This window comes from Onychomys torridus, chromosome 17 (genome assembly GCF_903995425.1).
Source record: "Onychomys torridus chromosome 17, mOncTor1.1, whole genome shotgun sequence".
Lineage (NCBI taxonomy): Eukaryota > Metazoa > Chordata > Mammalia > Rodentia > Cricetidae > Onychomys > Onychomys torridus.
The window spans coordinates 7325891-7353507 of NC_050459.1; the positions used below are offsets into that span (position 1 = coordinate 7325891).

The 27617-nt window shown below is 42.8% G+C and overlaps 1 protein-coding gene across 4 annotated transcripts in view; it reads left to right on the top strand.

Annotated features, from left to right (window-relative positions):
* Positions 1-27617, top strand: part of Myo16 (myosin XVI) — a 473339-nt gene that overhangs the window by 106539 nt on the left and 339183 nt on the right. For all 4 annotated transcript variants that reach the window (XM_036166675.1, XM_036166674.1, XM_036166671.1 and 1 more), the window contains one exon: positions 16614-16877. In XM_036166675.1, the coding sequence (XP_036022568.1) occupies positions 16652-16877 (226 nt within the window). In that variant the 5' untranslated portion in view covers positions 16614-16651. The remainder of the gene's footprint in view (positions 1-16613; positions 16878-27617) is intronic.

Below are 27617 nucleotides of genomic sequence, written 5' to 3' on the forward strand. Positions count from 1 at the left end.
TTATTTTTTTTTTTAACAGATATTTTGTTTCAGGGTCTTAATATCAGCCCCTGATCTCCTATCCTTTAGTGTTTTTGCTGAGACGCCTGCTGCTGTTCTGTTGGGGGTTCCCATTATAAGGAACTCATGCTTTTCTCTTAAAATATCCAGTATTTTTACTTTGTTATGTACGTCTAGCATTTTAATTATAATATAACACAGAGAAGGTTCTTTCCTGGTTATGTCTGTTGGGTTCTTAAATTCTCCTATGCTGAGATGTTTGTGTTTTCCCCTGATGTATGGGAATTTCTGCAGTAATTTATTGAATAGTTTTCTATGCCTTTATGCTATATCTTGGTTTCTTCTTCTATATCACAGTTTCATAGATTTGGTCTTTTAGCTATGAATCATAACTGTCTTATTACATTTTCCTTATTACTATCTGAAAGTAATAATACCTTAACTATGTCTTTGATACCTGAGAGTTTTTCCCCATTTGGTCTGCTCTATTGACAATGTTTTGGTTGAGTTTTTTCATTTGATCAAATTGATTCATTTCAAGGATTTCCATTTGTTTCATTTGTTAGCATCTCTATTTACGAATGTCTCTTTTAGATTATTAACTTTCTCTTCTAAGTCTTGAGTGACTTACTTATTTTATTAATGTGCTATAGGAAGTGACAGATGGAGTGAGGGAGTCAGAAACATGAGCTCTCAGGGACAGGCTGCAGAGCCAGCAGGCCAACAAGCAAAGTGCCTGGAGGCTGCCATCAGTATGCTCTAACCATTAACAGAGACATTCTCGCCTCCCATACTTAACAGGTTTTTTTTTGAACATTGTAATTCTTTCCAAAGGGATAGATGACTAAAGACTTAGATGACTTTTTATTTCCGTGTTCTTATCTACTCAAGCTTGTGGTGATATTGTGTCCTCCAATATATTGTGCATGCTAATAAACTTATCTGGGGTCAGAGAACAGAACAACCACTAGATAGACATAGAGGCCAGAAAATGGTGGCACACACGCCTTTAATCCTAGCCTTCTGGAGGCAGAGATCCATCTAGATCTCTGTGAGTTCAAAGCTACACTGGAAACAGCCAGGCATGGTGACATACGCTTTTAATACCAGGAAGTGATGACAGGAAGTAGAAAGGTATTTAAGGCGTGAAGACCAGAAACTAGAGCCTTTTAAGCTTTTAGCTTTTTAGCAGCAGTTCAGCAGAGATCAATTTGGATGAGGACATAGAGGCTTCTAGTTTGAGAAAACAGGATTGGCTGAGAAGTTGGCAAGGGGAGCTTGGATGTGGCTTGTTCTGTCTCTCTGTGTTCACCCCAATACCTGGCTCCGGGTTTGTTTTTATTAATAAGACCTATTAAGATTCATGCTACACAAGCTGACCACACACACACACACACACACACACACACACACACACGCTCACTTTACCCCCAGTATTCTTTTCTAAAAAGTCATTTCTTCAAGTTTTCTGTCACCTAATCACTGTGCGCCAGTCTCCACACCATGGCTGTACCAAGACATTGAGCTCTTACTCTCTTTATTTATTATGTCTAATCACCTACCTAGTAGCCTACACCCTGGTCGCCGTGCCTCTGAATGCAGCATGATTCCTCTGCTCCTGCAGACTGCTGGCTCAGTCTTTCCTCTCACAGGTGGTGCTTCTCAGTGTTGTAACCTCTCCCCTGTACAAGCTACCAGGCTCTTCACTTCATTTATACGCATATATGGATTTTCATTCCTCAAGGAATTCCTATCTAGGAGATATGACATGTAGCCACATGTAGGCTTTTGCAGAAAACAGATGAAGATTCAGTAGATGTTGAAAGGACATATACAAATGCCATGCCTTCCTATGAGGAGGTGCTATTCACAGGGAAGGCACCAGTTCTGCCATAAGGAAAGAGAGCTGGAGCCAAGTCAGTCTCCTGGGAGGGAGCGAGAAGGCATACAAGGTTGAGTAGATTTTCAGTGAAGTTCCTGAATGAGAAACTGGTGAGAGCAGACGTCATGTAGGAAGCTGTGAATACTTGAGCATTCAAGGAATGAGCAGAGGTAACTCCATGTGCTGTTCAGGCTTGGAGCGGCGGTGGTGGGGGTTGCCACTAAGAGGTCACACAGAGAGTCCTTGGAGAAGGATTTAGTGCTTAGAAGCATCTATTTTTAAGATAAGGAGAATAGTATAGGGGTGATCTCCAGCCACAGTGGGTCACTAATGTGTTGTGAATCTCTTCCTTGGCTTTGAACATTGAGAGCCATCTGTCTCTCATTGTGTTTCTCTTATATCTCCAGAGCCATAAGGATTTTCTGCTCAGTATCCACAGGGAGTGAAGCAAATCCATGGAGGGTTTGTGTTGGTGCTGTACTTCATTACTCTGGTGGCGTCTTCCAGTTACTTGAGAAAATCAAATGACTCCAACCACTACTCCAACAATAGGAGTAATGCCACCATCTGAGCAACAACTTTGAGAAAAATAGGATTCAGCAGCCCATGACATCAGGGAAGTGTTTCACTCACTGTTATAACTGAGAAGGCCAGAGGAGAACCTATGGCCTCATGTTTCTAGTATGAACAGCCTTTAGTGAACACTAGAGGTTCCAGGCAGAGATTATTTGTTCATTGCTTTCTGAAGGGATCAATGCTTGATGCATCTGGGAATTACACATACAAGATTCCCCAACCAAAGCATTTTAAACTGTTTTGTGTATTCAGGACGTTACCAGGAGGTCCTGTTGGAAAGGTCAAGTGCTAAGTCATCTCCAGAGATAGTTACGGCTAAGAAACATAACTAGAAGCTCTCTGGCCTTTATATGAAGATAGTAAAATGCAAAAGAAACACTATGATAAATTTGCATGAGCCAGTGGTGTACACAAACTGCTCTCGTGATTTACTTAGTTTCTCTTCGAAGGTCTCAGGCTGAGAGTAAGGGGCTTGAGAAAAATAAGCGAAGGCCAGAAGTTTGTGTCCTCTAAATAAGGGAGATTAAGAGAGTGGAATGATTTATTACCCAGAAATGAGGAATGACAGGGGAGGTAGATACAAATTAATGAATGGTTTGTGAAATCAGTCGGCCATTCTTCCTCATTCCAGCAAGAGTGGCAGGAGAGGAAGTGACGAGTTGAATGAGCTAGCAACTGATGCAAAATGAATGGCAGACCTGCCTCGTGGGACCTCATCCAATGATGCAAATCACATTTCTATCCCTGTCATTGAAGGGCGCGAAGTTGTTCTAAGACAGAGTTACTCCCCAAACTTCAGGTTCATTATCCTTTCACCCAACGCCACCACCTAGTCAGTCCAGTTTTAGGGGGCTCTGCAGAAGCCAGCTACACATGCCACCTGTGAACCGAATCCAGGCAGAGTTGTGTATCGTTTCACTTACTCTGTTCTTGGAGGATGTGGGACAGGTCTTAGCCGCTCAATAGTCACCTCACCAGCCACACATAGAACAGATGTAGGTCATTGTCCCTGAGAAGCTGGTGTAAACTCTGCCTAGAAAACATGGCCTGGTGTTGCCAGCTGGTGGGAATTCAGATTACAGATGCAGCTGTGTGGCTGGTGGAGACAGCAAGCCATCCAAAATCACTTTTGGGGGGGGGGTAACTTTTAGTGTTCCTTAAGGAGACTTTCAGACTAACCCCATGTCAGTCTCCAGTTCCTTTTCATCCTGGTGTCTCACTCATCTCGCCTCAACTGCGTACGATTTAGAGACACTTCCCTTTTCTTAGTGGATCAGCAACAGGATGGCAAAGTGCAGACTTGATCAAGCTTAAAACCAACAAATGGGAATGCTGACTTTGCTTAGAGCGGCCTCTTAAATTATATTTGAATGTTTTAAAAGCTGATCAAAAGAATTGTTTTAGTATGAAGGTGCTATTCAACAAAAGTAGGGAGAGGAATTAACTAATACTGAACATCTTAAGTGCTTCAGGTCAATCCTAAACTGTGCCCTCCCACTACTGTTTTCTAAGCTTACACTGAATGTAACAAGACTAGCATTTGTGATAATCTGCAGATACATTTTTCTGAAGACTTACAGCATTATATAATTTGTTTTGTAGATAGTTTCTCTGTGTGGCTCTTGCTGTCCTAGACTCACTCTGTAGATCAGGCTGGCCTCCAACTCAGAGATCTGCCTGCCTGTCTCCCAAGTGCTAGGATTAAAGTAGTGCATCACCACCACCCAACTAAGACTGGAGCTTTATTAGTGTTGAAGCTCTAAGGTTTTTTGTTTGTGTTTTAGTTTTTAAGGTTTACATTATTGGGGGCTGGAGAGATGGCTCAGTGGTTAAGAGCATTGGCTGCTCTTCTAGAGGACCTGGATTCAATTCCCAGGACTTACGTGGCTGCTCACACCGTCTGTATCTCCAGTTCCAGTTGATCTGACACCCTCACAGCAATGTAAATTAAAAAAAAAGATTTACTTTATTATTTTATGTGTATGAGTGTCTGGCTTAAATCTATGTAAGTATGTAGACACCACATTTGTCCCGGTATTTTTGAAGGTCAGCATAGGACTTTGTAGCCACTGGGCCTGGAGTTACAGGTGGTTGTAAGTTGTCATGTGAGTACTTCGAGTTAAACCCAGGTCCTCTGCAAAAATAAGAAGTGCTCCTAATCATTAAGCCATCTCCCCAGCTCTTTTAAATTTTCATCATGAAAAATTTTCACATACCCAGAGCTAATCCTAAATTTTGTTTTAAATGTCAGGAGTCCTGAAAATTGGGATCAGTTGAGTTGCTATGCAGCTTTTCCTGATAACTTGCAGCAGACATCAATTCAACAGGCCCTCAAGTCAATGTTAAAGGCATGACTATGCTACAGAACAGAAACATGCTGCGGGCCATCTTTCTGTACACTGTGAATATGTGTTGCTCTAACTGGTTGATAAATAAAACCATTTGACCTAGGGCAAATCAGGTTATAGCTAGGTAGGAAATGGAAGAGAGAGACAGGAAGAAGAAGGCAGAGGCTGAGGAGATGCCATCCCACCGTCCAGGGAGCAGCATGGAATAGCACACATGGAATAGTAAACTGTGGAACACGTGGCAACATAGATTGACAGAAATGGAGTTTCAGCTCCCTTCATGTGTACTTAATAACCAACTAAGTGAAAGGTGGCTGAAAACTTAATGTTAACTTTTTTGGGTTAACTTAATGTTTCCGTAAAATAAATAGTAATTTATATTAGCTACTGGGATGGTAATGCTAAGTTGTAGACACTATTTGAAATGTTATATGAATACTTTTGTCACAAGTAACTATATAATTTTTGTGCTCCTGTACTTAAGTATTTTGTTTTAAAAAAAAGGTGTATTTGAATGAGTAAGTTAGTGTGAGAGTGAATAAACGTGTGAATGGTTTATGACTGGCACCCAGACATGTTCTGTTGCTGCATCTGTGAATGGAAACAGGGGTAGTCCAGGCCTTCACCAAGCCCATGACCAGCAGAGCAGGGGGAAGAAAAATATTGACTGCTGTGTTCTTTTAAGGCTTGGGAAATGGTTCTGTAGGCAAGGTGCTCGTAAATCCAGCTGACGTAGTATGCACTGTAATCTTGGTGCTCTATGGAGCAATGGGAGGTAGAGAGAACCCCTGGAAGTTCATAGGATGGTTAGCCTGGCATACTTAGTGGTGAGTGATAACAGAGCCTGTCTTAAACAGGGTGAGGGCTGGCATCTGAAGTTGTCCTCTGACTTCCTTGTGGCCTCCTTGACACACGCAAGTCCATACTCACACTCACACATACAAACATACATAGAAGAGGAAAAAGAAAAGATAAAGCACCTTCTTAATGATCAGAGCATAATTACAGAGAGACCATTGCTTTGCACCAAGTTTTCAAACACATTCAGAAGAAAGAAATGTTAAGTGCAAGGATTGAGTTCCACAGGTTCAAAAGGCCTAAGAGGGCCAGGCTGAGCACTGTGCTCCAGGACCTGGTTCCCAAGTTCCCAGGGTCTGAGTGGGTGATGTTGGCATGTGGTGAACACCATTCACTGACTTCTGTTCCACTCCCCTTGTCATATGCAGTGAGTTTCAGTGCTGTGTCTGTACCTTTTTCAGCAGAGACTTTGACTTTCCATGCCTAGTTTACAGCCAAGAGCAGAGAAAGCATCCCGTCAGTAGTTGGTGTAATAGCAGTTGATTGACTGGGGGTATTTTGTATTCAGTTTTATGGACAATACACATTGAACAGGGAATAGGAAGCTAGCCCAAACCTTAAAGTTTCATTTAAAACTGACTAATATGTGATGAATATGCCATGTACTATATAATTCAAATCTTTAGTGTTTCTGGGAGATGTATGTCCACGGCAAAAAGAAAACAGGCCAGTGAGATGGCTTGTGGATGAAGGCTGCCAAGCCTCATTACCTGAGTTTGATCCCTGGAACTGGCATGATAGCAGGAGAGAACCAACTGCCACAGGTTGTCCTCTCACCGCCACAATAAATAAACAATAAACAAAAATCAATAAAACAAATGTAGTTTTAAAGAGAGAGGGGGCTGGAGGGATGGCTCAGTGGTTAAGAGCACTGACTGCTTTTCCAGAGGACCTGGGTTGTATTCCAGCACCACATGGCAGCTCACAACCGTCTGTAACTCCAGTTCCAGAGGCTCTGATTCTCTCTTCTGGCTTCTGTGGGCACCACCGCACACATGTACTGCACATATATACATGCATGCATACATACATACATGCAGGCAGGACAAATAATATAAAAATAAATAAATCTTCTATAAGAGTGTGGCTATGACCAGATGTCGTAGAAGGGTGTCCCCAGAACATCACTGACTTGACTTCTGCATGAGTCACTTGCTGGCCATTGACAGAAAGTCATGTGTAATGGCTTAAGCACAGAACAGAATTACTGGCTCTCCTCTCTGGAAAGTCTCAAACTGAGTTTACTTTGCCTTCAGGTCCTGCAGGTGCTGGTGTCTGACTATGTAACTGATATAATTGTTCTTTTTCTCTCTCTGCCTTTCCCTATGTCTCAGAAGACATGGGCCTTGATATCAAATATCTTTGTCCAAGTGGGATGATTTTAAGGCAAGATGTGTCCATAAAATAAGCCTTCCAAGTATTATTTTTATCAATCAGACCTCGGAGAAAAAATCTTGAACTGTCTAAAGTAGGACAGCACCCCACAAGGACTAGTCCTTGACCCTCTTCAGTGTTGAGCCGTTATTATGGGCTTAGTCAAAATCAGTTTTCAGTCCTGATGGGCAGTTGTGCTGGGCAAACTTCTTGCTGGTCAGAACTAGACTGTCAAGAAATATCATAGACTGTCCCAGGTAAGAGCAAATAGACTGTGTCATGTTGTGAATATGAACCAGGTGGAAAATGTGTTCTAGTGTGCCAGTATGAAAGGGCACAAGTTCACAGATACCTTCAGTGGGCAGGATGGGCTACAGATGGTAAACTCTTAAATCTTGAACAAGGTCCTCTACCGCACTACTATTCTGTGTTAGTGTGAAGATAAAATGGTGTTTTAAACAAACCTGCCTGGGAGAGTGTGTGCTCAGAGACTAGAGACAAGGTGTGTAATGCAGTAAGCAAGCTTCAAGATAACCAGTGCCCTCAAGGTGGGCACACAGATGCTGCTCTCCACGCTCTGTTCTTTTTCTGCTGTCGGTTTGTGGGTGGAACTTGAAGAGTTTCTTTCATCTGAAAACTTTAACAAATTGATGTGAATAGCAATGGGAATCATTTCAACTTCAAAGTCCCTTCCCTCTCCAAAGAATACAAATTATAATTCTATTTTATCCTAATAATTTACACTAGAAAGAGACCGAATAAACATCATGAATTAAAATGAAATGTGAATTTCAATGTTGTCTCAGTCCACTTTAGGGAACAAAACATTTTATATCAAAATAATATTTTAAATGTTTATTTTTAACATTCAGAAATATGATGAAATACACATTTTTACTTGTAACTGTGAAGCTGAACTGTACGAACATATGGTTTGGACAAGGAACGATAGTCAGGTTTTGCCAGTCAGAAACAAAGGCCAGAGAGGAAAAGGCTTCAGTCTGTACCATCAGGCTGTATATAGTGGCCAAGTATCCTGTTATTAAAGAAGTACTCTAAGAGAAAAGCAGGTACAGAAATACAGATTACACAGTAAATCCATGAGTGTTTCTTTCATTTCCATTTTTGTTTAAAATGAGAAAGCCTTTATCAGATTCCCTCCCTAGAATAGGTGGAAATAACTGGATGTGAGCCCAAGAAATATCCCCTAGGTACCTAAATTTAAACATGGAAAGAAATTTGGAGATGAAAGAAATCTGGAAAACAGTGAATTGTAAAATGTCATTGATTTTCTTGAGCTTAATTCAAATTCTTAATGTTTATTTGAATATTTCACATCTCCAATTTCCAGAAAAGAATCAAGTGAGATGCTGTGAACCTCAATCTTCAGACCCCTTCAGATTGTAATGTGCACATCTTGATGAAATGTAATTTCTATTTTTTGTGCTGTAAGGAAGGGCAGATCCCTGTAACTTGATTACAGAGATGCTAAAATCCCGGTCTCTAAAGACTTCCGTTCTTCAGTGCAGACTCACAGCTGGGGGAGGAGGCAGACGTGATTATGCTCTTGTCTTTGAAAATCCTCATTGCTCCTTTGTTTCATTGCTACTTTCTGTGCAGACAAAAACAAAAGACGTGGAAAGTCTGTGGGTCTTGTAACAATGGATGCTAAGAGTAAGTGTCCAGGGAGGCGCTGCTGAGGCAGATACCAGAGTGAGTGTGTGTGTGCGTGTGTGTGTGTGTGTGTGTGTGTGTGTGTGTGTGTGTGTGCGTGCGTGTGTGTGCGCGCGCGCTCAGTACCTGTGTGATCATTCTGGCCTTGACAGCAGTCTTCTTGACTTTCAGAATTTACATAAACCTTTTTATGGAGTTTGGTCAACACTAAGTTTGTTGTTATATTCCCATGAAATAAGCCATGCACTTACTTTAAAGCCCCCATGTTACAGCTTCTTTTTAAAAAATATTTTCCAATATTTTAAAATGGTGGAATATAACAGGATTCATCTTGGTCACCACCGTGCATGTATGGTTGGAGAGTGGTCAGTACACTCATACTCTTTGGAACAGATTTTCAGAATATTTCATCTCAGCAGTCACAATGCTGTTGAACACAAGCTCACTTCCGCTTTCCAGGAGTTTGACTAATGTGCAGAGGGAGAATTCAACTGCTCTGCTCTTTTCCTTGTGGTCTTACCGTACACTACATTATGCTTTCCTGGGTTATCCATGTTGTAGCCTGTGATGGGATTTCTGTTTAGGCTGACTAACAGTCCACAGTATGTGTGTCTTCCTTTAGTTTATTATTTGTGGACTTCAGGCTTGGATGTGCAGCATCTCTCAAAAGCCTATGGTGTTTACCCAGAAACAAAGTTGTTAGTGCAGGATGGATGTTCCACTTCTGACCTTTTTGAGAAGCTTCCACAGTGTTCCATGTAGCATTCGTACCATTTTGCATTTGTGCCAAGAATATTTCACTTTCTCCCCATGTGTCATTGCCCTTATGGCAGATATTAGTTCTATATGATCATGGTTTTGACTTGCCTTCATGATTAGTGGTAGGGATGATTGTTCTAAAAGCTGAGCATCACATGTTTGCCATTTCTGGACAGACACTTGTCCAGTTGTTTGCCCATTTTAATGAGGTCATTTGGTTTGGATTTGGCCTGTAACAGCTCCTCATGTATTCTGTGTGACAGCCTCCTGATTTGAATCAGGGTTTGAATCACTTCTCTTATATTACAGGTTAACTTTTTCTTCAGTTCATTGTATCTTCTGATGCTCAACAGTTTACAGATGCTGTGAAGTCTCCTTGTCCATTTCCACTTCTGTCCCTGTGTTTTGGGAATTATATCTAATGTCAGGGAGTCTTTACATTTTCTTCAAGTAGTTTGAAGCTTTATATTTAGACCCTGTTGGGGCACAGAGGTCCTTGTACTCACAGGGAAGCACCAAGAGAACCAGGAATGTTAATCATGCAGGGTTGTCTCCTCAATGGAGGAGATAAAAACCAAATACCTTCATTCCCTCCAGAAAGCTGAGAGTGGATTTTTGTTAACAACATGGTGACATTTTTGCCATCTGTGGAGGTAGACATCACTATATACATGAGAACATAGCCTCATGGTCACATGTACTGTGTAAAGGAGTCTCTATATAGTCACACCTTAAGCTTTATTGTGCACCTGGATTTGCACTGATGGTTGCCTGGAAAAATTCCCCCAAATTGTGCTGTGTTTTAAATGTGCTAACTCCCTGAAGTCTGATGCAGGATGATGAAGTTGATCTGTACCAGGTTTTCATTCTCATCTCTTCATGAGGTTTACTTTCCCGTATGATACCTGCAGGGACCCCCCTCAAGACCTTTGATTTAAGTTAACTTACATATGACCCAAATAAAGATCTATGTTAATTCTTTAGCACATGTCATTATTTTTTGCTTTACTTATTATTTTCTTTTAAAAAATACCATTTTTAAGACCCATAGTATTAGTATCTTTAATCTTCATAAAATTTGCATCTGTACAGATTGAGCATATATTTAATTTATATATATATATAGTGTAATATATATTTATATATTTAATCTGTATATATAATATATATACATAAAATCTATAGCAGTCAATATGTCTTATGCCTGTGATGATCCCAGTACTAAGGATATCTAGGAAGAATCCCAGAGTCTAAGGCCAGCCTAAGCTACATAGCTCTAGGTCAGCCTTGGCTATGGAGAGAGACCCTGTCCAAAAAACGAATCTTGGAAAAAAATCAGTCCCTTAATTTAAGCTATGGTCATAAACAGATAATTGTAGAGGGTGTATGTATGTGTATGTGCATGTGTGTGTGTGTGTGTGTGTGTGTGTGTGTGTGTGTGTGTGTGTATGTGTGTGTCTGTCTTGCAATATGCCTTAGATGCATTTGATTGTGTTTCTTACAAGCAAATTCTGAGAGGAACATTCAGACGTATGGTATATCATGGGGCTACTTATCAGAGAAAACACATATTGGAACGGGAGCAGAAGAGAGCAGGAAAGAGAAAACTACATGAGCCTGGGCAAAGGGCAGAGCCATCCATTGATCAAAAGCATGCCATAGGCCATTTCTCACTGACTCAGGCTGATAGTCTATGTGCCTTTCTGTGACTGTGGTTTATATCTAGGAAGGCCTTTCAGTCTCTGGATCACACAGGCCATAGGAGACAGGTGTGAACCCAGCCAACGGCGTGATCTGGACAGAGCCACATCAGCTTCTGTCCTGGGCAGAAGCCTTCCCTAAACTAGAGACATGAGCTGGTGTCCTGAAATGCAATTCACCCTCCTAATTTTATATAAATCCATATTTTTGCTTACAAATTGTAAGGCATATTTTCTTTCATTTCACATGGAAAATTGCAGTATTGTTTCATTTTCAAGATTTCCTTTTTGTTTGGGAAATTGAATAAAAAGCTCTATATTCCTAATTGTGCCAAGAATCCGTTGAGCCTGTTGGCAGATTTTATTCTTTCCCAGATATGTGAAGGCCATTCATGAAAGAAAAAATGCTCCAAAATCTAATTCAAAAACTCAGAAAAGCCATCAGTCATTGGAGAAAGGCAAGCCATCGACCTTGACATTAGGGTGTGGATCAGCCCCAAGTATTAAAAGGCAGAAGCCTCCAGGGAACACAGCTTACCTTTGTTTAGAGTGTGTCAAAGACTTGAATTGTGACACTATCCAGAAGGGTCTTGATGAGCTATGGGGGATCAGCTTCCACATTTATTTACCCCAGGGACTCTTGAGGAATGAGGGATAAGAGACTTAGGTAGAAATAAAGAGGAGAGAGAAACAGAAAGAAAACATAAGCTAGCCTCGAGTGGGCCTGGATCCTTACCCACTAGCCCAGAACTTTATTCCAAAGGTCTATTTATAACAATGCCAAGGGGAGGGCCAAAGGACCTCCCCCTTGCTAGTTACAGTAAGTGTAGACCCTTACAAACACCTGGTACTCAGGTCCATTGCCCAATCATCCTCTATGCAGTCCTGTTGGGTGCAGCCAGTATGAGACCTAGTGGGCTCCAACAATGAGCTACAAAATGTCACCTAAAATGTCACTATGTACTATAGCAACTCAATAGAACCACCAATGATCAGAAGCTTTCCAATTTTTGATCAATGGACAGTCATAAAGTCTTTTTCTGTGATGTTTTCTTTTTTGATGTCACAGTGGTGCATGAAGTTGACCGTGTTTGGAAATCTACACTGTGATGAAAAGAAAAGAAAAAAAAACGAACAGTACAAATCAGAGATCCCATTTCCACCTCTCCAGCATGCCACTCTATAGCTAGGAATGGTGAACATTTTCATTCAGAAATGTTAGTGTTCTCACTACACAATTTAGCAGTCTGGAAAAATAAACAAAAGCCCAGTAGCACCTCGGTTGATGCTAACTATTGAGACAATGAGAGTTCACAAAGCGTTGATGACCAACCACCATGGACATTTACTTCTTGCTCAGTCAAATCAAAGTAAGCACTCCTTTGTGGGAGGTCCCCTCCTAGGCAATGACAAAGGGCTCTAAGTGTGGGCATTGGTGACAGTGGCCTCCATGAGCACAGTGCCTAGAGGCATCAATCTGAAGGAAGGGGGGATAAGAGCATAAAATGTGAGAGCAGCTCAGGCTGGGCCTACAACTCCGTAAATGGCATGTACTTCTTTCCCAGAAGAAAAGCTGACTTTGTGCAGATCTCGCCTGTTGTAGAATATTATTTTAATGTGTGTTACTTTTGTTTATTTGCATTTATTTAACTCTATGAAGCTGGGTTACTGAGCCTATGTAAAACACTTGATGATAAAGAACTGGCCAATAGCAAGGCAGGAGAGAGGGTAGGTAGGGCTGGCAGGCCGAGAGAATATATAGAGGGAGAATCTGGGAAAAAAGAGATCTCAGGTCTAGCAGCCAGAGAAGGGGCCAGCCACCCAGCTACACAGCCAACCATGGAGTAAGAAACAAAGAAAGGTATACAGGAATAGAAAAGGAAAGCCCAGGGGCAAAAGGTAGTCAGGATAATTTAAATAAAGCTGCCTAGAAACTAAGCCAAGCTAAGGCAGGACATTCATAATTAAGGATAAGCCTCTGTGTGTGATTTATTTGGGAGCTGGGTGGCGGGCCCTCCCAAAAAAGACGAATGACCAACCAATGACACTCGTCAATCTCAGCCACAGCAATAAGCACACATTCAGTCTTTCTGCAGGCATTCTTATTATACACACTCATCTGTATATTGTCTCCAGTGACAGTAGAGACTTCTCAGTCCATGTGAAGTTCCACACAAGGTAGAGAGCTAGCAAGGAGATCAGTTCCTATTATTCCTGGCCCTGCCACTGCCCAGATGAGCCTTGGGGATTTTGTCATGAGGTAGTCAGACATGCAGAGAGGTATGCAGTGATGGGATGCAGTCCATCTCATGTCTTTGCCCCTGCCTGATAGCCATGTCCAGTATCCCCTGAGGCCATGCTTAGTGTCCCACTTATAGAGTTTATAGATGCCCGGTGGTTGCATAAAACTTTGGTTTTTCTTAACTGTTATTTTTAATGTGTTAGCTAACAGGTGAGCAGACTCTCTTACCACAGGTTGCTTTTGATTCTCCTGTAATTACAAAAAAAAAAATCACAGCACATCAAATACTTTTAGACTATACTCAACTTATATATGATTAAAAGTCAAAGCACACGGTACTATTTAACAATAGAATATGTTGAAATCCTAAATTAGAACAAGGTATACTGAGACATATGCATGAAAATGTCAGAAGGAAACACAGGCCTTTCTGTGCTAACCTAAAAAAAATTAATAAAAAGAATATACTGGAAGTGAGTCTGTGTGCATTTGAAGTTTGCAACTGTGGCTGTGAGACATGGGGAAATTGTTGGCTAATCACCTTTGCTGACCCCTTTGGATGACTCGATGTATCATGGTTGTCATTGCAGAGGCCTCAGCAGTTAATTGACAGTTTCACCAAGTGACCCTTCCTCAGAGCTAAGAGCCAGAAGACCGCTGTGTTTATTAGATTATTCTCTCTGTCAACACCATGCTCATCAATGCATGGCTCCCTGGGACACTGCTTCCTTCTGCAGGCTTTCCTATGGCCTGACAGTCCCCTGGGTATCTAAGGACAAGTCAGGACAGTCACAGAAGTCATAATGTCAGGAGCTCAAAGTTAATAAGCCAAACATGGTACAGTTTTGTGAATGATCAGAAAGTTGAGAACACTTCCTAATTAATATTAATGAGCACTCTCAAGCCCTCTACAGCTTCAGTCAGGGCTTCATTCAACCAGCTTTCTGGGCACCAGTTTGTCATGCTGTGAGAGCTGCTACTGCCTGTTCCATCACTTCCATCACTTTTGATGCCTACTCCCCCTAGTTCAAAGTAGGCAATTGCATATGACATCCCAGTTTTTGGTGGTCACTGTGTTTTCTTACTGTGTGAAGCTCTTTTGTCTATAGTTGGTGAACATCTCTACGGTCCTAGAAAAACCATAACTTCTCTCAACTCCATGCTCTTTACTCATGAAACAGGGGTAGGCAGCATGGTGCATTGGGTGTGTATGAGAACAGTGGTCTACAAAGTAACAGTGAAAACAGGGTGTCGGACACAGCATCTCTACCACTTGTCCTTCCAAAGCAACAGGACAAAGTCTTTGATGAAGTAGAGACTTTACATGTGAGTTTATATTTTTTCAGATTCAGCATAAATTCAGGCACATTTTGTGCATATGTAGAAGGTTTTTTCAGTTGTTTGGGACTTTGGACACACATACTTTAAGAAAAGAGCATATATTTGGACATGGTCGCACTGTAACTGTAACATGTCTGTAACTCTAGTACTCTAGAAGCTGAGGCAAGAGGATCGTAAGTAGGAGGCTGGGTTTGGGATACATAGCACAGATCCTGGCTAGTCTAGACTCAATCCTGTCTTAAAACACTAGATTAAAAAAAGAAAAAAAGGTTTCAGGCCAGAGAGATGGCTCAAGAATCATCAAGCCTGGTAATCCAGGTTGGATCCCAGAACCCACATGATAGAAGGAGAGATTGAACTCTGTCAAATAGCCCCTTGGCCTCTACATACACGCCATGGGACATTCACACCCACCCCCATTCAAAGTCAGTAAATAAATTTTAAAAAAAAGATTTGTTTAAGAATAAGAACAGTTAGACACTTAACTGAATACATGAGCCAGATTTGATAATTCATAATGATAATTTTCTTTCAATCATAATTTTTAGCCACATGGTAAATGTATTTGTATAGTGTTATCCCCTGTACTTTGAGTGGTATTGTGGGATATAATCAAAGAATAAAATGAATGTTCTAAATCCCAGAATGAAGAATTCAATTAGTCAGTCACTATATTAATAAGATGATGATGATAGTCACAATTTTATCCATAGTTCTGAGATGATAAAAAAAAAGTTTATGCCAACTCTGTATTTATACTTGACCATAGTTAGGTCTCTTAGAAATGAATGCTACCTATCACAAGAAAAAGAGGCCAGCTATAAGTTATTGGGGGTAGTAACTAACACCATGGACAACTGACAGCATGTGTTACATGTCCCATTCCACTGTGTCAGCTAAAATGCCACACAATGGAAGACTAACTTTTATGAGGATGGGTAGAAAGAGTTACAGCGACATGGTCATATCAGTGTGCCTGGTGTGTGTGAGTGTGAATGAAGACTTGCTGAGAAATAGTAACTGTGTGTCAAATTTTATCCCCAGATTCAGGTTTAGTCCCTAGTATTCAGTCATAATTGAGAGTAATGACTAAACATTTGAGCCCTTCACATAGATTTATAGACAAGGTGAAGGGTGGGCTCAGTTCACTGTTATGTCGAGGAAAAGTTCATGTTTGTATCTAATCCTAATTTGTTTTACTGGTATGAAATTGTGGGTGTTGCTCCACTGTTTCCCCTGTTCCGTACAATAGGTCATGCTGCCTTTGTGCATCAAACATAGAAGAGATGGGGTGGGTTGTTCCTGCTCTGCAGTGGGCATTGAAGATTTGGGAATATAGTAGGCATTATAGAATCAGGAATACATTGGGCAATGCAGAATCAGGAATGCAGTGGATGTTGTAGAATCAGGAATGCAGTGGGCATTGCAGAATCAGGAATGCAGCGGATGTTGTAGAATCAGGTATGCATTGGGTATTGCAGGAATGTAGTGGACATTGCAGAATCAGGAATGCAGTGGATGTTGTAGAATCAGGAATGCAGTAGACATTGCAGTATCAGGAATGCAGTGGATGTAGCAGAATCAGGAATGTGGTGGGCATGGCAGAATCAGGAATGCTTCAGTGGACATTGGAGAATCAGGAATGCAGTGGATGTTGTAGAATCAGGTATGCATTGGGTATTGCAGGAATGTAGTGGACATTGCAGAATCAGGAATGCAGTGGCATTATAGTATCAGGCATAGTGATAGGCAACATAGAATCTCTCATGGCCATGGACATTATTGTGTCTGAATGTGTGTAATGCTGCTGGCAGGAAGTCAGGGTGTATCCAGTGACTTTTCTCTCTTCTTTCTTTCAGGTTGCTATCAGCTATGTAACGTTTTTCGATCCCATGAGATGGAAATTGACCAGTGCTTGCTGGAGTCCCTCCCCCTGGGCCAGCGTCAGCGTCTGGTGAAGCGCATGCGCTGTGAGCAAATCAAAGCCTACTATGAACGAGAGAAAGTGTTCCAGAAGCAGGAAGGGCTCCTGAAGAGAACCAAGCCCGGGAAAAGCCACAAGGTCCACTTCAGCCTTGCTGACATGATTCAGGATGCCATCATCCACCATCATGACAAAGAGGGTACGCCTTCTCTGTGGGGCTTGTTACAGCCTATTTTTGTGTGTTGTTTTCTAGGGAGATGAGGATGCTTTTTTTAAAAAGTGTTCCTTCCAAAAAATGACATGAGAAGTCATCAGTCTCTTAGCTGATATGTGAAAAAGTAAAATTTTGGTGAAACATTTATATATTGCCTGAAAGAGAATTACTTATTTGAAAGCCAAACCATGACTTCTTTTAAAATTGCATACTCTTAATTCGTTTTGTTTTGTTTTGGTTTTGGTTTATTTGTTTTGTTTTTTGAGACAGGGTTTCTCTGTGTAGTTTTGGTGCCTGTCCTGGATCTCACTGGCCTCGAACTCACAGAGATGCGCCTGCCTCTGCCTCCTGAGTACTGGGATTAAAGGTGTGCGCCACCACCGGCTGGCAGCACAATCTAATTCTTAACAGGACACTTTTATCTACAGACTTGTGGCCTTAGATCAGTGTTTCTCAACCTGTGGGTGGTGACATCCCCAAAAGACCATTTCAGAGAGGTCATATATCATAACAATAGCAAAACTACAGTTTATGAAGTAGCAATGAAATAATGTTATGGTTGGGGGTCACCGCAACAGGAGGAGCTGTGTTAAAGGGCTGCAGCTTTAGGAAGGTGGACAACCACTGCCTGAGATGATGGCTGTCACTCTCCTCTCATTTTTTCCCTCACATACACATAGGCATGGCGGCAAAGTCCGAGGCCTCAAAGTTCTCAGAGGGTTAAGAGTCAGTTTTTCTAAAGAATCATTTCCTAGGCTGGTATTATGACTTTGTCTTGTGTTCATATTGTAGGTGAATGGTCTCAGATCTTTCATTTGGGTCTTTGTTTCATTTTAAGCTTTGTTTTGTGAAAGGCTGATTTTGCTTCTGTATGGAGTTGAGTTTCAGCATTCTGCATGCTGGTGTCCAGTTTCCCTACATCATGTGTTCAATCTGTACTTTTCCCAGTTGGTAGTGAGTTGTGAGTTTATTTGGGGGATCTCTACTCCATCCTATTAATCTCTGTCTCGTTTTTTTTGCCACCATCAGCCTGCTGTGAAGCTTTCTAGTTGGCTTTGGAGCTGGGGTTTGTGGTTCTGCCAGACTTTTGTTCCATAAATCCTGGGTTATGGTGTGAAAATTTCTTAAGCATGCCTGATCAAAATCCCTTTTGTCCTCACATGATTAATTCCATCACAATTCACGGATTTTTATGTATGAGTTTCTTTCTGCTTTTTGCTGTGGCTTTTACAATCTACTTTTCAGAGTTTTGATGTGAGATAAGTGCTCCATTTCTGGGTGGAGGCTATGGTAGAATACAACGTTTCTCCCACCAGAGTAGCATATTTTGATGCTTGGTCTTTTTCTGAGAGTGAAAACTTTAGGAGGTGGGGCCTAGCAAGAAGAAGTAGGTCATAGGAATTATGCCTTTGGAGGATCAGAGAAGCCCTGAGATACTGAGGTGAGTTTAATAGCCAGTTCAGCTCAGAAGACCAGAATGCCAACAGCAATATTGGCATTAAAAATTATTTTGATTAGATTTCAAATGGGAATAAGGACACTATTCAGACTGCAGTGGAGGCCAGATGTATAATTATTGTGAAGAACATGTCTGTTTTATGACTGTGTCCTGGGACTTTGTGGCAGGCTATGTTTAAAGGTGAATGGCTAATATATCTATTAGAAGAAATGTCAAAGGCATCTAGTCTTCAGGCTATGGTGTAGTGTAGAGTAACAGTCTTATTAAATAAGAAACACAGAGCCAAATGCAGAGTTAAAAGCCCAAGAGGTCAGAGCAGTAGCTAAGAGCTGAGACTAAAACTCTTTCTTATCCTTCACTGCCACTGCTATTCTTCCCCTCCAAAAGACGCCTACTTCCTGTGTGTCTGTCTTTTTATTGACTTTCTGTTCTGTGTTCTCATTGGTTGTAAACCCAACCACATGACCTCCTCATCATTGCCTGTCTATACAGACCTCCAGGTCTTCAATGGTTAGTATTGAGATTAAAGGCATGTGTCACCATGCTGGCTGTATCCTTGAACATACAGAGATCTGCCTGTCTTGTGATTGGGATTAAAGCACCACCACTCTGCTTCTGCTATGGCTTGCTATTAGCTCTGACCCCCAGGCTACTTTATTAACATACAAATAAAATCACATTTCAGTACAAATAAAATATCACCATATTTCCCCTTTTCTATTTTAATTAAAAGAAAAAAAAGGGAAAAAGTTATAACTAATATAAGAAAAACTATATACAAAAGTACAATAACTATATACCATATATACAAGCAATAAATACCTAAACAATGTCTAGTCCATTTGCATTTGACAAATTCAGAGAAAATAATTCCATTATCTATCTTATTTTGGTAAATCTAAAATGTACTTGATTCACTTTCTATCCTAACTTATATTACTAACAGAACTATCTCATAACGTCTTTCAAATTTATATACTTACACCTCTTTAGTGAGTTTCTTTTCTGAAATTCTTAACAAGGAAAACTATAACTATCTGTCTTCAACTGTAACTAACTAATCTAAGTGGGCTGTGGGACTGAGGGGCCTTGGCAGGAGCTGGAGAGAAAAACTCCAGCTACAGTGTAGTTTCTCTCTGCTTTCCAGTGAGAATTAGAAATGAAAAGCACAGCCAAAATGTTTGAAAACTGGAATTTGGTCAGAAAAGCTTTTACAAATTAGAGGCTGAAGAAGCCTCCCTTTCAGAAGAGATCAACACCAACACAGAAAGCCACCTACTCTTCCTGGACACTAGGAAACAGTCCTGGGGACATCTCTGTAGTATGCTAGATCCTACCTATCACAGCTTGAAGGAGATGAGAGTCCTTGGAAACTTTCTCTTGAAAACTTAGCTCTTCTGGGCTCTCTGCTCACATGGGGCCACCTAGGAAGTTGTTTCCCAGGATTCAGTGTTCTCAGCTACCCAAACACTCAGAGGCCAAAAAAAGTCATGGTCTAATGGGGGACTGATCTACAGATTCAGCTTTCATAAGACCTTGGTGTAGTCCATGTGGTGGTAGGGTTTACTGAAATGGAAAATATGCAAGAAAAACCTGACCATGGAGACTCCTACCCAAAATTCTAAGGAAATCTGAAGCTGGGGTAGGGGATGAACAACATGTGTTAAGATCCGAGTTCCTGTAGGTGGCTCCAGAGAGGGAAATGCATAGAACTATGAGAATGATGTCTAAACTGTAGTGAAGATTCCATGATGCTGAAGATGCCAACCGTGTGGAACTCCTTCCAAGGAAAGCCACAGGCAGCTAGCAGTGCCAGCCCAAAATAGATGCCTCATGGATTCAGCTGGCAAGGCCACAGGCACAGAGTTGTAACAGGCCCTGGGAGCTCACCTCATAACCCAGTATGTCCTAGATGCTGGCACAAGCTGTGGGAAATACTTAGCTTGCTGCGTTTCAGTCATTGGGGTTACCTCCCTCCCAGAGTTCTTCTACTCCTCCCTATATTTTACTACTACATGCAGACGTATGTACTGTGCCACCACATCTAGACACATGTACTATACCACCACATCTAGGTGTATGTACTATAGCACCACATCTAGATGTATGTACTATACCACCACATCTGGATGTGTGTACTGTGCCACCACATCTAGGCATGTGTACTATACCATCACATCTAGACACATGTACTATACCACCACATCTGGACGTGTGTACTGTGCCACCACATCTAGGCATATGTAACTTGTTTTTAATTTTACCAGGGCTGACTGCTAAGAGTTTGGCTTGATTCTCAAAGGAGATGTTGGACTTGAACTTTTTAAAAAGTTTGGAACTGACGAAGCTTCCAGGTATCTTGGAGATAAACTAAATATGATGTCATTACGTGTCAGCCTTGAGCTACATGGGCAGTGAATGAAATGCTATCGGTTGGACCTGAAACGTCCCCCACAGGCTCATTTGTTGGATGATCTTTGTGCTGTGGCCAAGTGGTGGGATGTTTAGGAAGGAGGACCTCACTTGAGGAAGTAGCTCACTTGTGTGTGCCATTGAACATTACATGTGGACACCAATCATTTCCAAGTTGTTTGCTGTCTACCCGGAGGCCAAAAGCCTTTCCTTTAGTGTATTCAGACAGCCAGGGTATTCTTCCTAAAAGCCTTGGTCCAGGCCCAAGCATGGGTTGAAACAAGCTGTCTCAATCTTGACACATTTTAATTGTTTATGTCAAGGACATTGTCACAACGACCTTATTGTACCTAATATAGTATAAATGAGGACTCCTTAGAGGAGCCAGTGTGAAGTATGTTCTCTGAGGTCAGTGGTTGGCCGAATCGAGACTCTAAAATGGACATCCTTCTTAATGAATTAGTCACTATTTGAAATCATAAGGACTCAGAAATACCAGGTTTTCTTTGTAGCTCACCGTAGAAGATCTTTCCCTGACCTGATTTTATTTTATTTTTTAATGTGCTCAGTCTGGGAAATTCATGAATTTAGGAATGTCTGCATTTCCAAGGCTCTCAGATCGGGACTGTGAATCTGTACATAAGAACTGTCAGCACGCTCTATGCAACCACGGCTATAATAAGACTCTCCGCCCTTGTGTGTGGGCACGCCAGTTAAACTGCTCCCTGCTGAGAAGCTCGTACATCTCATTTAAATGTGTTTGCTCTTCCGCCTGTGCATGTGGCAGTGGCTGTGTGATCTGGTGTAGCCTGAGAGGTCCTCAATCCCATTGGCACGTGGAAGGACAAGTGCTTGTGACCCCACCTGAGTCTCTGTGCCGGTGGCCACGATGCTTCTCATCATCCTGTTCGCATTTGCGCCTGATCACTTAACAGCCACACTGATGTGAGGAGCTGTGTTTCTCATACTGCCGCTCCACCCTCCCCGTCTTGTGCTCCCCGGGAGAGTGGAGTAGCAGTTTAAAGGCATCTACCTTCTCCCCTGTCAGCTGTTGCCACAGAAAGTGTGCACAGCACTGAGGTCTCCACACCGTCTCCCTGTATGGGTGGGAAAGTAATGAGACACAACGTAAGTGTGTAAAATTATAAAGCCCCTTAGATGAAACACCCGTAGATGTTACAAGATGATGTCAATGGTCCTAAGAGAAGTTACGAGTGAAACAGGAATAAGTCAGAGACCAAAGCAAACCGTTTTACATATTTCTTCCCTAGAGCATCATAAATCATGTTTTGTGCAGTCGTTCCTGCCACATAACCTGAATGATTCTTTTTCCAGCAGTTGTCACGGGGGAAAACCATGCTGTCATCGGGGATCAGAAGGCAGGAAGGGGGTGAATTTTCCCTTGACAGCACCAATCTAGGGAGAAAGAAGGAAAAGCCCAGAATAGACAAGAAGACAGTACGTGAGCCAGTGGAGTTATACTGAGAGAGTGGTGCTTGAGGAAGCGGCTGGGAGGGCGTGGTTCTGGAGAAGTTTGACCTTGACCACTGCTCAGGCTCTGGCCTATGAGGGAAGGCAAGGAGAGCACGCTGCTGTGGGTGGTGTGGGTGGCAGAGCAGCCGAGCAGCCACAGACGCCCGGACACAGTCAGACGGCTGGCCGGGGTGAGCCGAATGGGAGCGGAGCAGTGCTTTTTAATCCGAGTATACTCTGGAAAGTCCCCTTTGTTTCTGAAAGTTTCTGTTCCCTCTGTCTGTGCCTTTGCATTCTCTGTTCATTTAAGTGGCATGAGATTTCCAGGGAATCTCTTGAATGGGGGGTAGGGTGGGGGAGGAATGGCGTATCACATGTTCCTAAAAAGGGACCTTGATACACTGCAAATCGTTATCGGCAAAGAACACTCCTGGATATTTTGCTCTTAAGTGGGTTGAAGGGTGGATATGAACTGCAGCTAAGGGTCTGTTGATGTCATCTCGGCATTAAGATGGCTGGGCATGGCTGGGATTCTTGCAGTGGGAGTCAGAACAACCCCAAGAGTCATATCACAGGAAAAGTCCATGTACTCATCCCATGTATCCTACGACTGTGGTGATATGTTGTTTATCAAATAAAGCTTGCCTGAGGATCAGAGGACAGAACCAGCCACTAGATTAAGCATAGAGGCCAGGCAGTAGTGGTACACACCTTTAATCCTAGCACTTGGGAGGTAGAGATCCTCCTGCATCTCTGTGAGTTCAAGGCTATACTGGGCTGCAAGAGATTGATTCCACTGAATAGAGAAACAGAGCCAGGTGGTGGTGGTACATACCTTTAACCCCAATACTTGGGAGTCACACGCTCTTAATCCCCAGCACTTGAGATCTCATGCCTTTGCTACCAGTATTTGGGAAGCACACACACCTTTTATCCCAGCACTAGGAAGGAAGTGAAATGACTGGGCAGAGAAAGGCATACACGGTGTGAGGAGACAGGAACTAGAGCCCTTTTCAGCTGAGGACTCAGAGGCTTGCAGTCAGAGGATCATGGAGACAGGATCTCACCTTCCATTCAGCCTGAGGATTTGGTAGTGGTGAGAAGTTTCTCTAGTGTCTTGTTCCTTTGTCTCTCTAATCTTTCAGCAATTACCCCAATATCTGGCTCTGGGCCTTATTATTATTATTATAAAGCCATTTAGAAATTCATGCACCGAAGACTGTTCTTTGAAGGATAGCCAGGAGTGGAGCAGACAAGGCTTCCGTCTCCCTGATGACCCGCTGAGGACTGTTAGTGGCCATGAATAAGGTCACAGGAATATATAGTGTGATCAGTGATGACACATGCCTAGGAAGGCTTCCTGGAGGGGCTGGGAGACCGCTATGCAGAAACCTGGGGAGGGCATCCTTGATGGTGTCCTAAGGTAAAGGATGTCCCAGGATGCTGAGGTAACAGCAAGACCAGCAGTGCAGCGGAGGCAGAGCAAATGGAGGGCACATGAGGAGCGGGCATGAGGAGTCTGTGAGGGTGTGTGTAAAAGGACTCTGCCCGTTGTACTTAGGGATTCCCGACACCAGTAGTAGGTTTTGATCTCCTGCCATTAAGAACTTAACAGATCGGCCATAGCTGCATCCTAAATAGACAGACAGACTTGGGGAAGCAAGTGAGATGGATCTGGGGTGAGCTAGGCCGGGGATGATTGGACCGAAGGAGAACAAGAATGTGGTGAGAAACAGGTTTTAAACACATGTTTGGGGCAGAGGGAGGGGTGGGAAACGCTGAGTCACTGTCTGTAGGGTGAGCATTCATTTCCTCCTGCTATGAGAACTCACTGAGTAGTCGCAAGAGTGTCATTGCCTCATCTTATCTCACCTTGCTGTAGGTCAGAAGTCAGGTCTGAGGCTCATTGGGAGGAATGAAATTGGGTTGTGTAGGAACATCTCTTGTCAGAGCTGACAGTGGCACCCCTTGGACCAGAGTCTCCTCCATCTTCAAGCTGAGCCAAGGCCGACCCACACCCCTCTCACATCTCAGGTGTTTGGCCATGTTTCTGTAATTCTGTCTCTTGGATCAGTCCTTCTGTCTGTCTCATCTTTTAGAGACCCATGCGATCACCGTGAGTTTATCCAGATCATTCAGATAGCTGGGCTATTTAAAAGACAGTTCAAAAAAATAGTGATAATTTGCATTTCTTATAGAGTTTAACATATTCACAAGTATAAAACCATAGGCAAAACTAGGTCGCCCCAAAGCCCGCATAGGACAAAGAAAGGAAAATGCCACAGATTTTTATTGGACGATGACAATAACATGATGCCATTAATTATTAGCTAGATACTCCTCCAGGCATTTCTATAAGACAAACTGACTTGCTGGATTGAGATAAAAGATTTGAAAGTCATGAGACTGTAAAAGGGCTTTAGCAGACGGGACAGGAGGCGTCATTGCTTTCAGTGGACTGTGTTATGCCTCACTAAAGACCTAGACCTCAGCAAGCATAAGGGTGGAGCAGAGGAGCAGAGACAGGGGAGCCCGTAGGATTGGGAGTGCAGCAAAGACTAGCTATGGCTGCCTAGACCTGCCTTTGTTTATTCAAGCTATAAGAAGTTCACAGATGGAGGACTGGGGAATTCTAGAATTAATAATTCGTGGAAGTGAATCAGAGTGACCAGATGCAGCCAGAACTAAGGGGGAAACAGGGGCAAAGTTTTAGCGGGAGCCCAGCACAGTGCCTGTCAGGGTTATCTGAGGACTAAATGGGACACTAAATATATTTAAGTGACTGTCATATGGCATTAGAGAAAGCACAAATGCAAAAGCTGTCAGTGCTGCTGAGTGACATGAATTTCAGCCCTTATCCAAAGGGGCCTACGCCATCCAGCTTCTCACTAATTCATAGTTACAATAACTCTGAGCTCACGTGTCTACCTTCAGCCTTCCTCCCTGTAATTATAAATTCATTATAATTTATAGCATGACTGCCTAAGACATTCCTAACGCCCTGCTCTGCTCTCATTCTTACGTTTTCACGTGCAGTCAGTCTGTGACACCCGGAAATCAGACAGCAGCCAAGGTCAAAATCCACTCCTCATTGCTCCCATTCTATCTGTTAATTCCTGTTCAGGCCACAAGAGCAACTACTGCTTAGCATGCGTGTGGAGTAGGGGTGGCTGACGGATGATGTCATTTGAAGGTCCCTGCATGCAGTACCCTCAGGATTCTAGCAGCTACTGTGGGAGAGACATCCCTCAGCACACTGTTTGTAGGTATGAAGAGGAATCATGGACTCCCTGGACTACCGGGGCCGAGGACATGCAGGTCCTAAGTGGTGGAATGGGGGTCCACCACTGCACCCCGTCCAGATGCCAGGTCCTCACAATGCACAATACAGCACCCTCCTGTGAAAGCCTATCCTTCTATTGTGTTCAAGACCCGTCCTTTCTGTCCACAAAACTCTACACTGCCACCACTCCATGTTTGTGACTTGTGTGTCACTGCAAGCACATACTAGACAGAAGCAACTTAAAAGAGGAAAGCTCTGTTTGGCCAAAGGGCCTAAAGGTGACAGCCTGTCATGGAAGGAAGGGGGCCGTTCATACACCAAGGGACAGAAACGGGAGAAAAGGAATGTCGGAAGGGCAGGATGCAGCCCCCAAGGACGCATCCCGCCTGCCATCTTCACCCCAATGCTATCATATTATGAATCTCTTGATGAACTGATCTAACCCTCTGAGGGTCTGATTGCTTCACAGCCCATCAGCTGTCAGCCAGACCTCCAACGTATGGATCTGTGAGGGACACTTCATGTTGAAGCCACAGCACATAGTCAGATTTGTGACACGCCACTTCACTTCAGCGAAGGCGTCCACGGAGGACAGATCTTTTTAATGGACAGTACAATAATGCATATGCATGCATATGGCCCATTTTAAATTTCTTCCCAGTTACTATGCCAGTAGCTGGTCAAGTTACAACGACAAGGCAGGTGGTTAAAATACTGGCCACTTTGCACAATGCTCATTTAGTGTTGCTGAGACCCTAAGCCATGCATTGACTTCATGCAGAGCCCTTCAGAATTTAAATGCCCTTAATCACCACCGTCTCATGATTTTATATCTCATGATTGGGCACCTTCAATTATGTAGCAGCTGTTGCCTATTGTCAGAAAGCATCCTAGTTCAGTGAACAGAGCTATGTAAATCCACCAGCTGCCCAGCCTGGCCATGCTCGCTGTGGGTGTGAATGCTGTACATACAGAAGCCCGGGTATCTGACACAGTTACTCACACAGAGAAGAAACTCTGGGGGTCAGGCTGTTGTGTGTGTCCTCCTGCAGCACACCCTCTCCTGGGCTAAGCTGAAGTCTGCCTGCTGCATGTTAGTTAGCAGGTAAAGGGTTGACCATCAGGCTGGACAAATTGTCCTCATGCCCACTCAGCTCAGGCGTGCTGCCTACTCTGGAACATGGACAAAGAACACCACAGCCTACAGTCATGGCTTTTCATGGAGAATGTTCTCTCCCATTCCCTCCTTAAAGGCAGGCTGATCCTTTCTGTCCAGTCTGCAAGAGTTTTATATTAGTTAAACTTAACTCTCAGGGAGAATCTGTACACAGTCCATGTCAAGTACAGCCATTGAGATTGGTGGTCTAGAACCATTTTTCCTGTTAGAGCACTTCCCATGCATACACTGGTGTTGATGAAAATTCACACAGAGAATTTCACGCTGAGTCCTTTTCAGCTGACCTGATCACTGTCCTCAAGGTGCCAGTGGCCTGGTTTCTCCCTTCTCTTAGAAAACCTCTAATTGCAATTAATGGTAGAACTGAAATCTCTGATTGCTGATATTTTACACACTCATGTTTTCATTGAAACCAAATAAAAAAAGCAAATACTTTAATTGAGTGAATTGTTGCATTGGCTCAAGTCAGCTCCATCAAGTCTCAGATAGCTTTACCTTCAGATAGATAAGCATAGAGGTTATGATTACTGTGCTCCAATATTCTACATGAAAAGGGGGAAAAGGGGTGACTGGTGATTTCCTGGGAAGAGGCACAGTCCATCAGAGGCCTGCAGTGCTGAGTGGTTGACATGCTCAGCTGCCAATCTGCAGATGGTGTTGGCCTTTGCCGGTGTCTGTAGCACAAGCAGAAATGAGATGCTGTAGAGCTGTGCCATTTGTAAGATCAGAGAAACGGTGTAGTGTATACAGGATGTGCAGACTGGAAGATAGTAGCAGAGTACGTCCTGTGTTGTGTCATTATAGAGAGGGCTTCTTGGAATGGAACTGTCAAAGTACTTATGTCTGAAACAGCACCTGCCTGCGGCACTAAAGCTACCCTCCCCGGAGCAGGATTCAAGGTCTAGGCCCACGTCCCTGGCA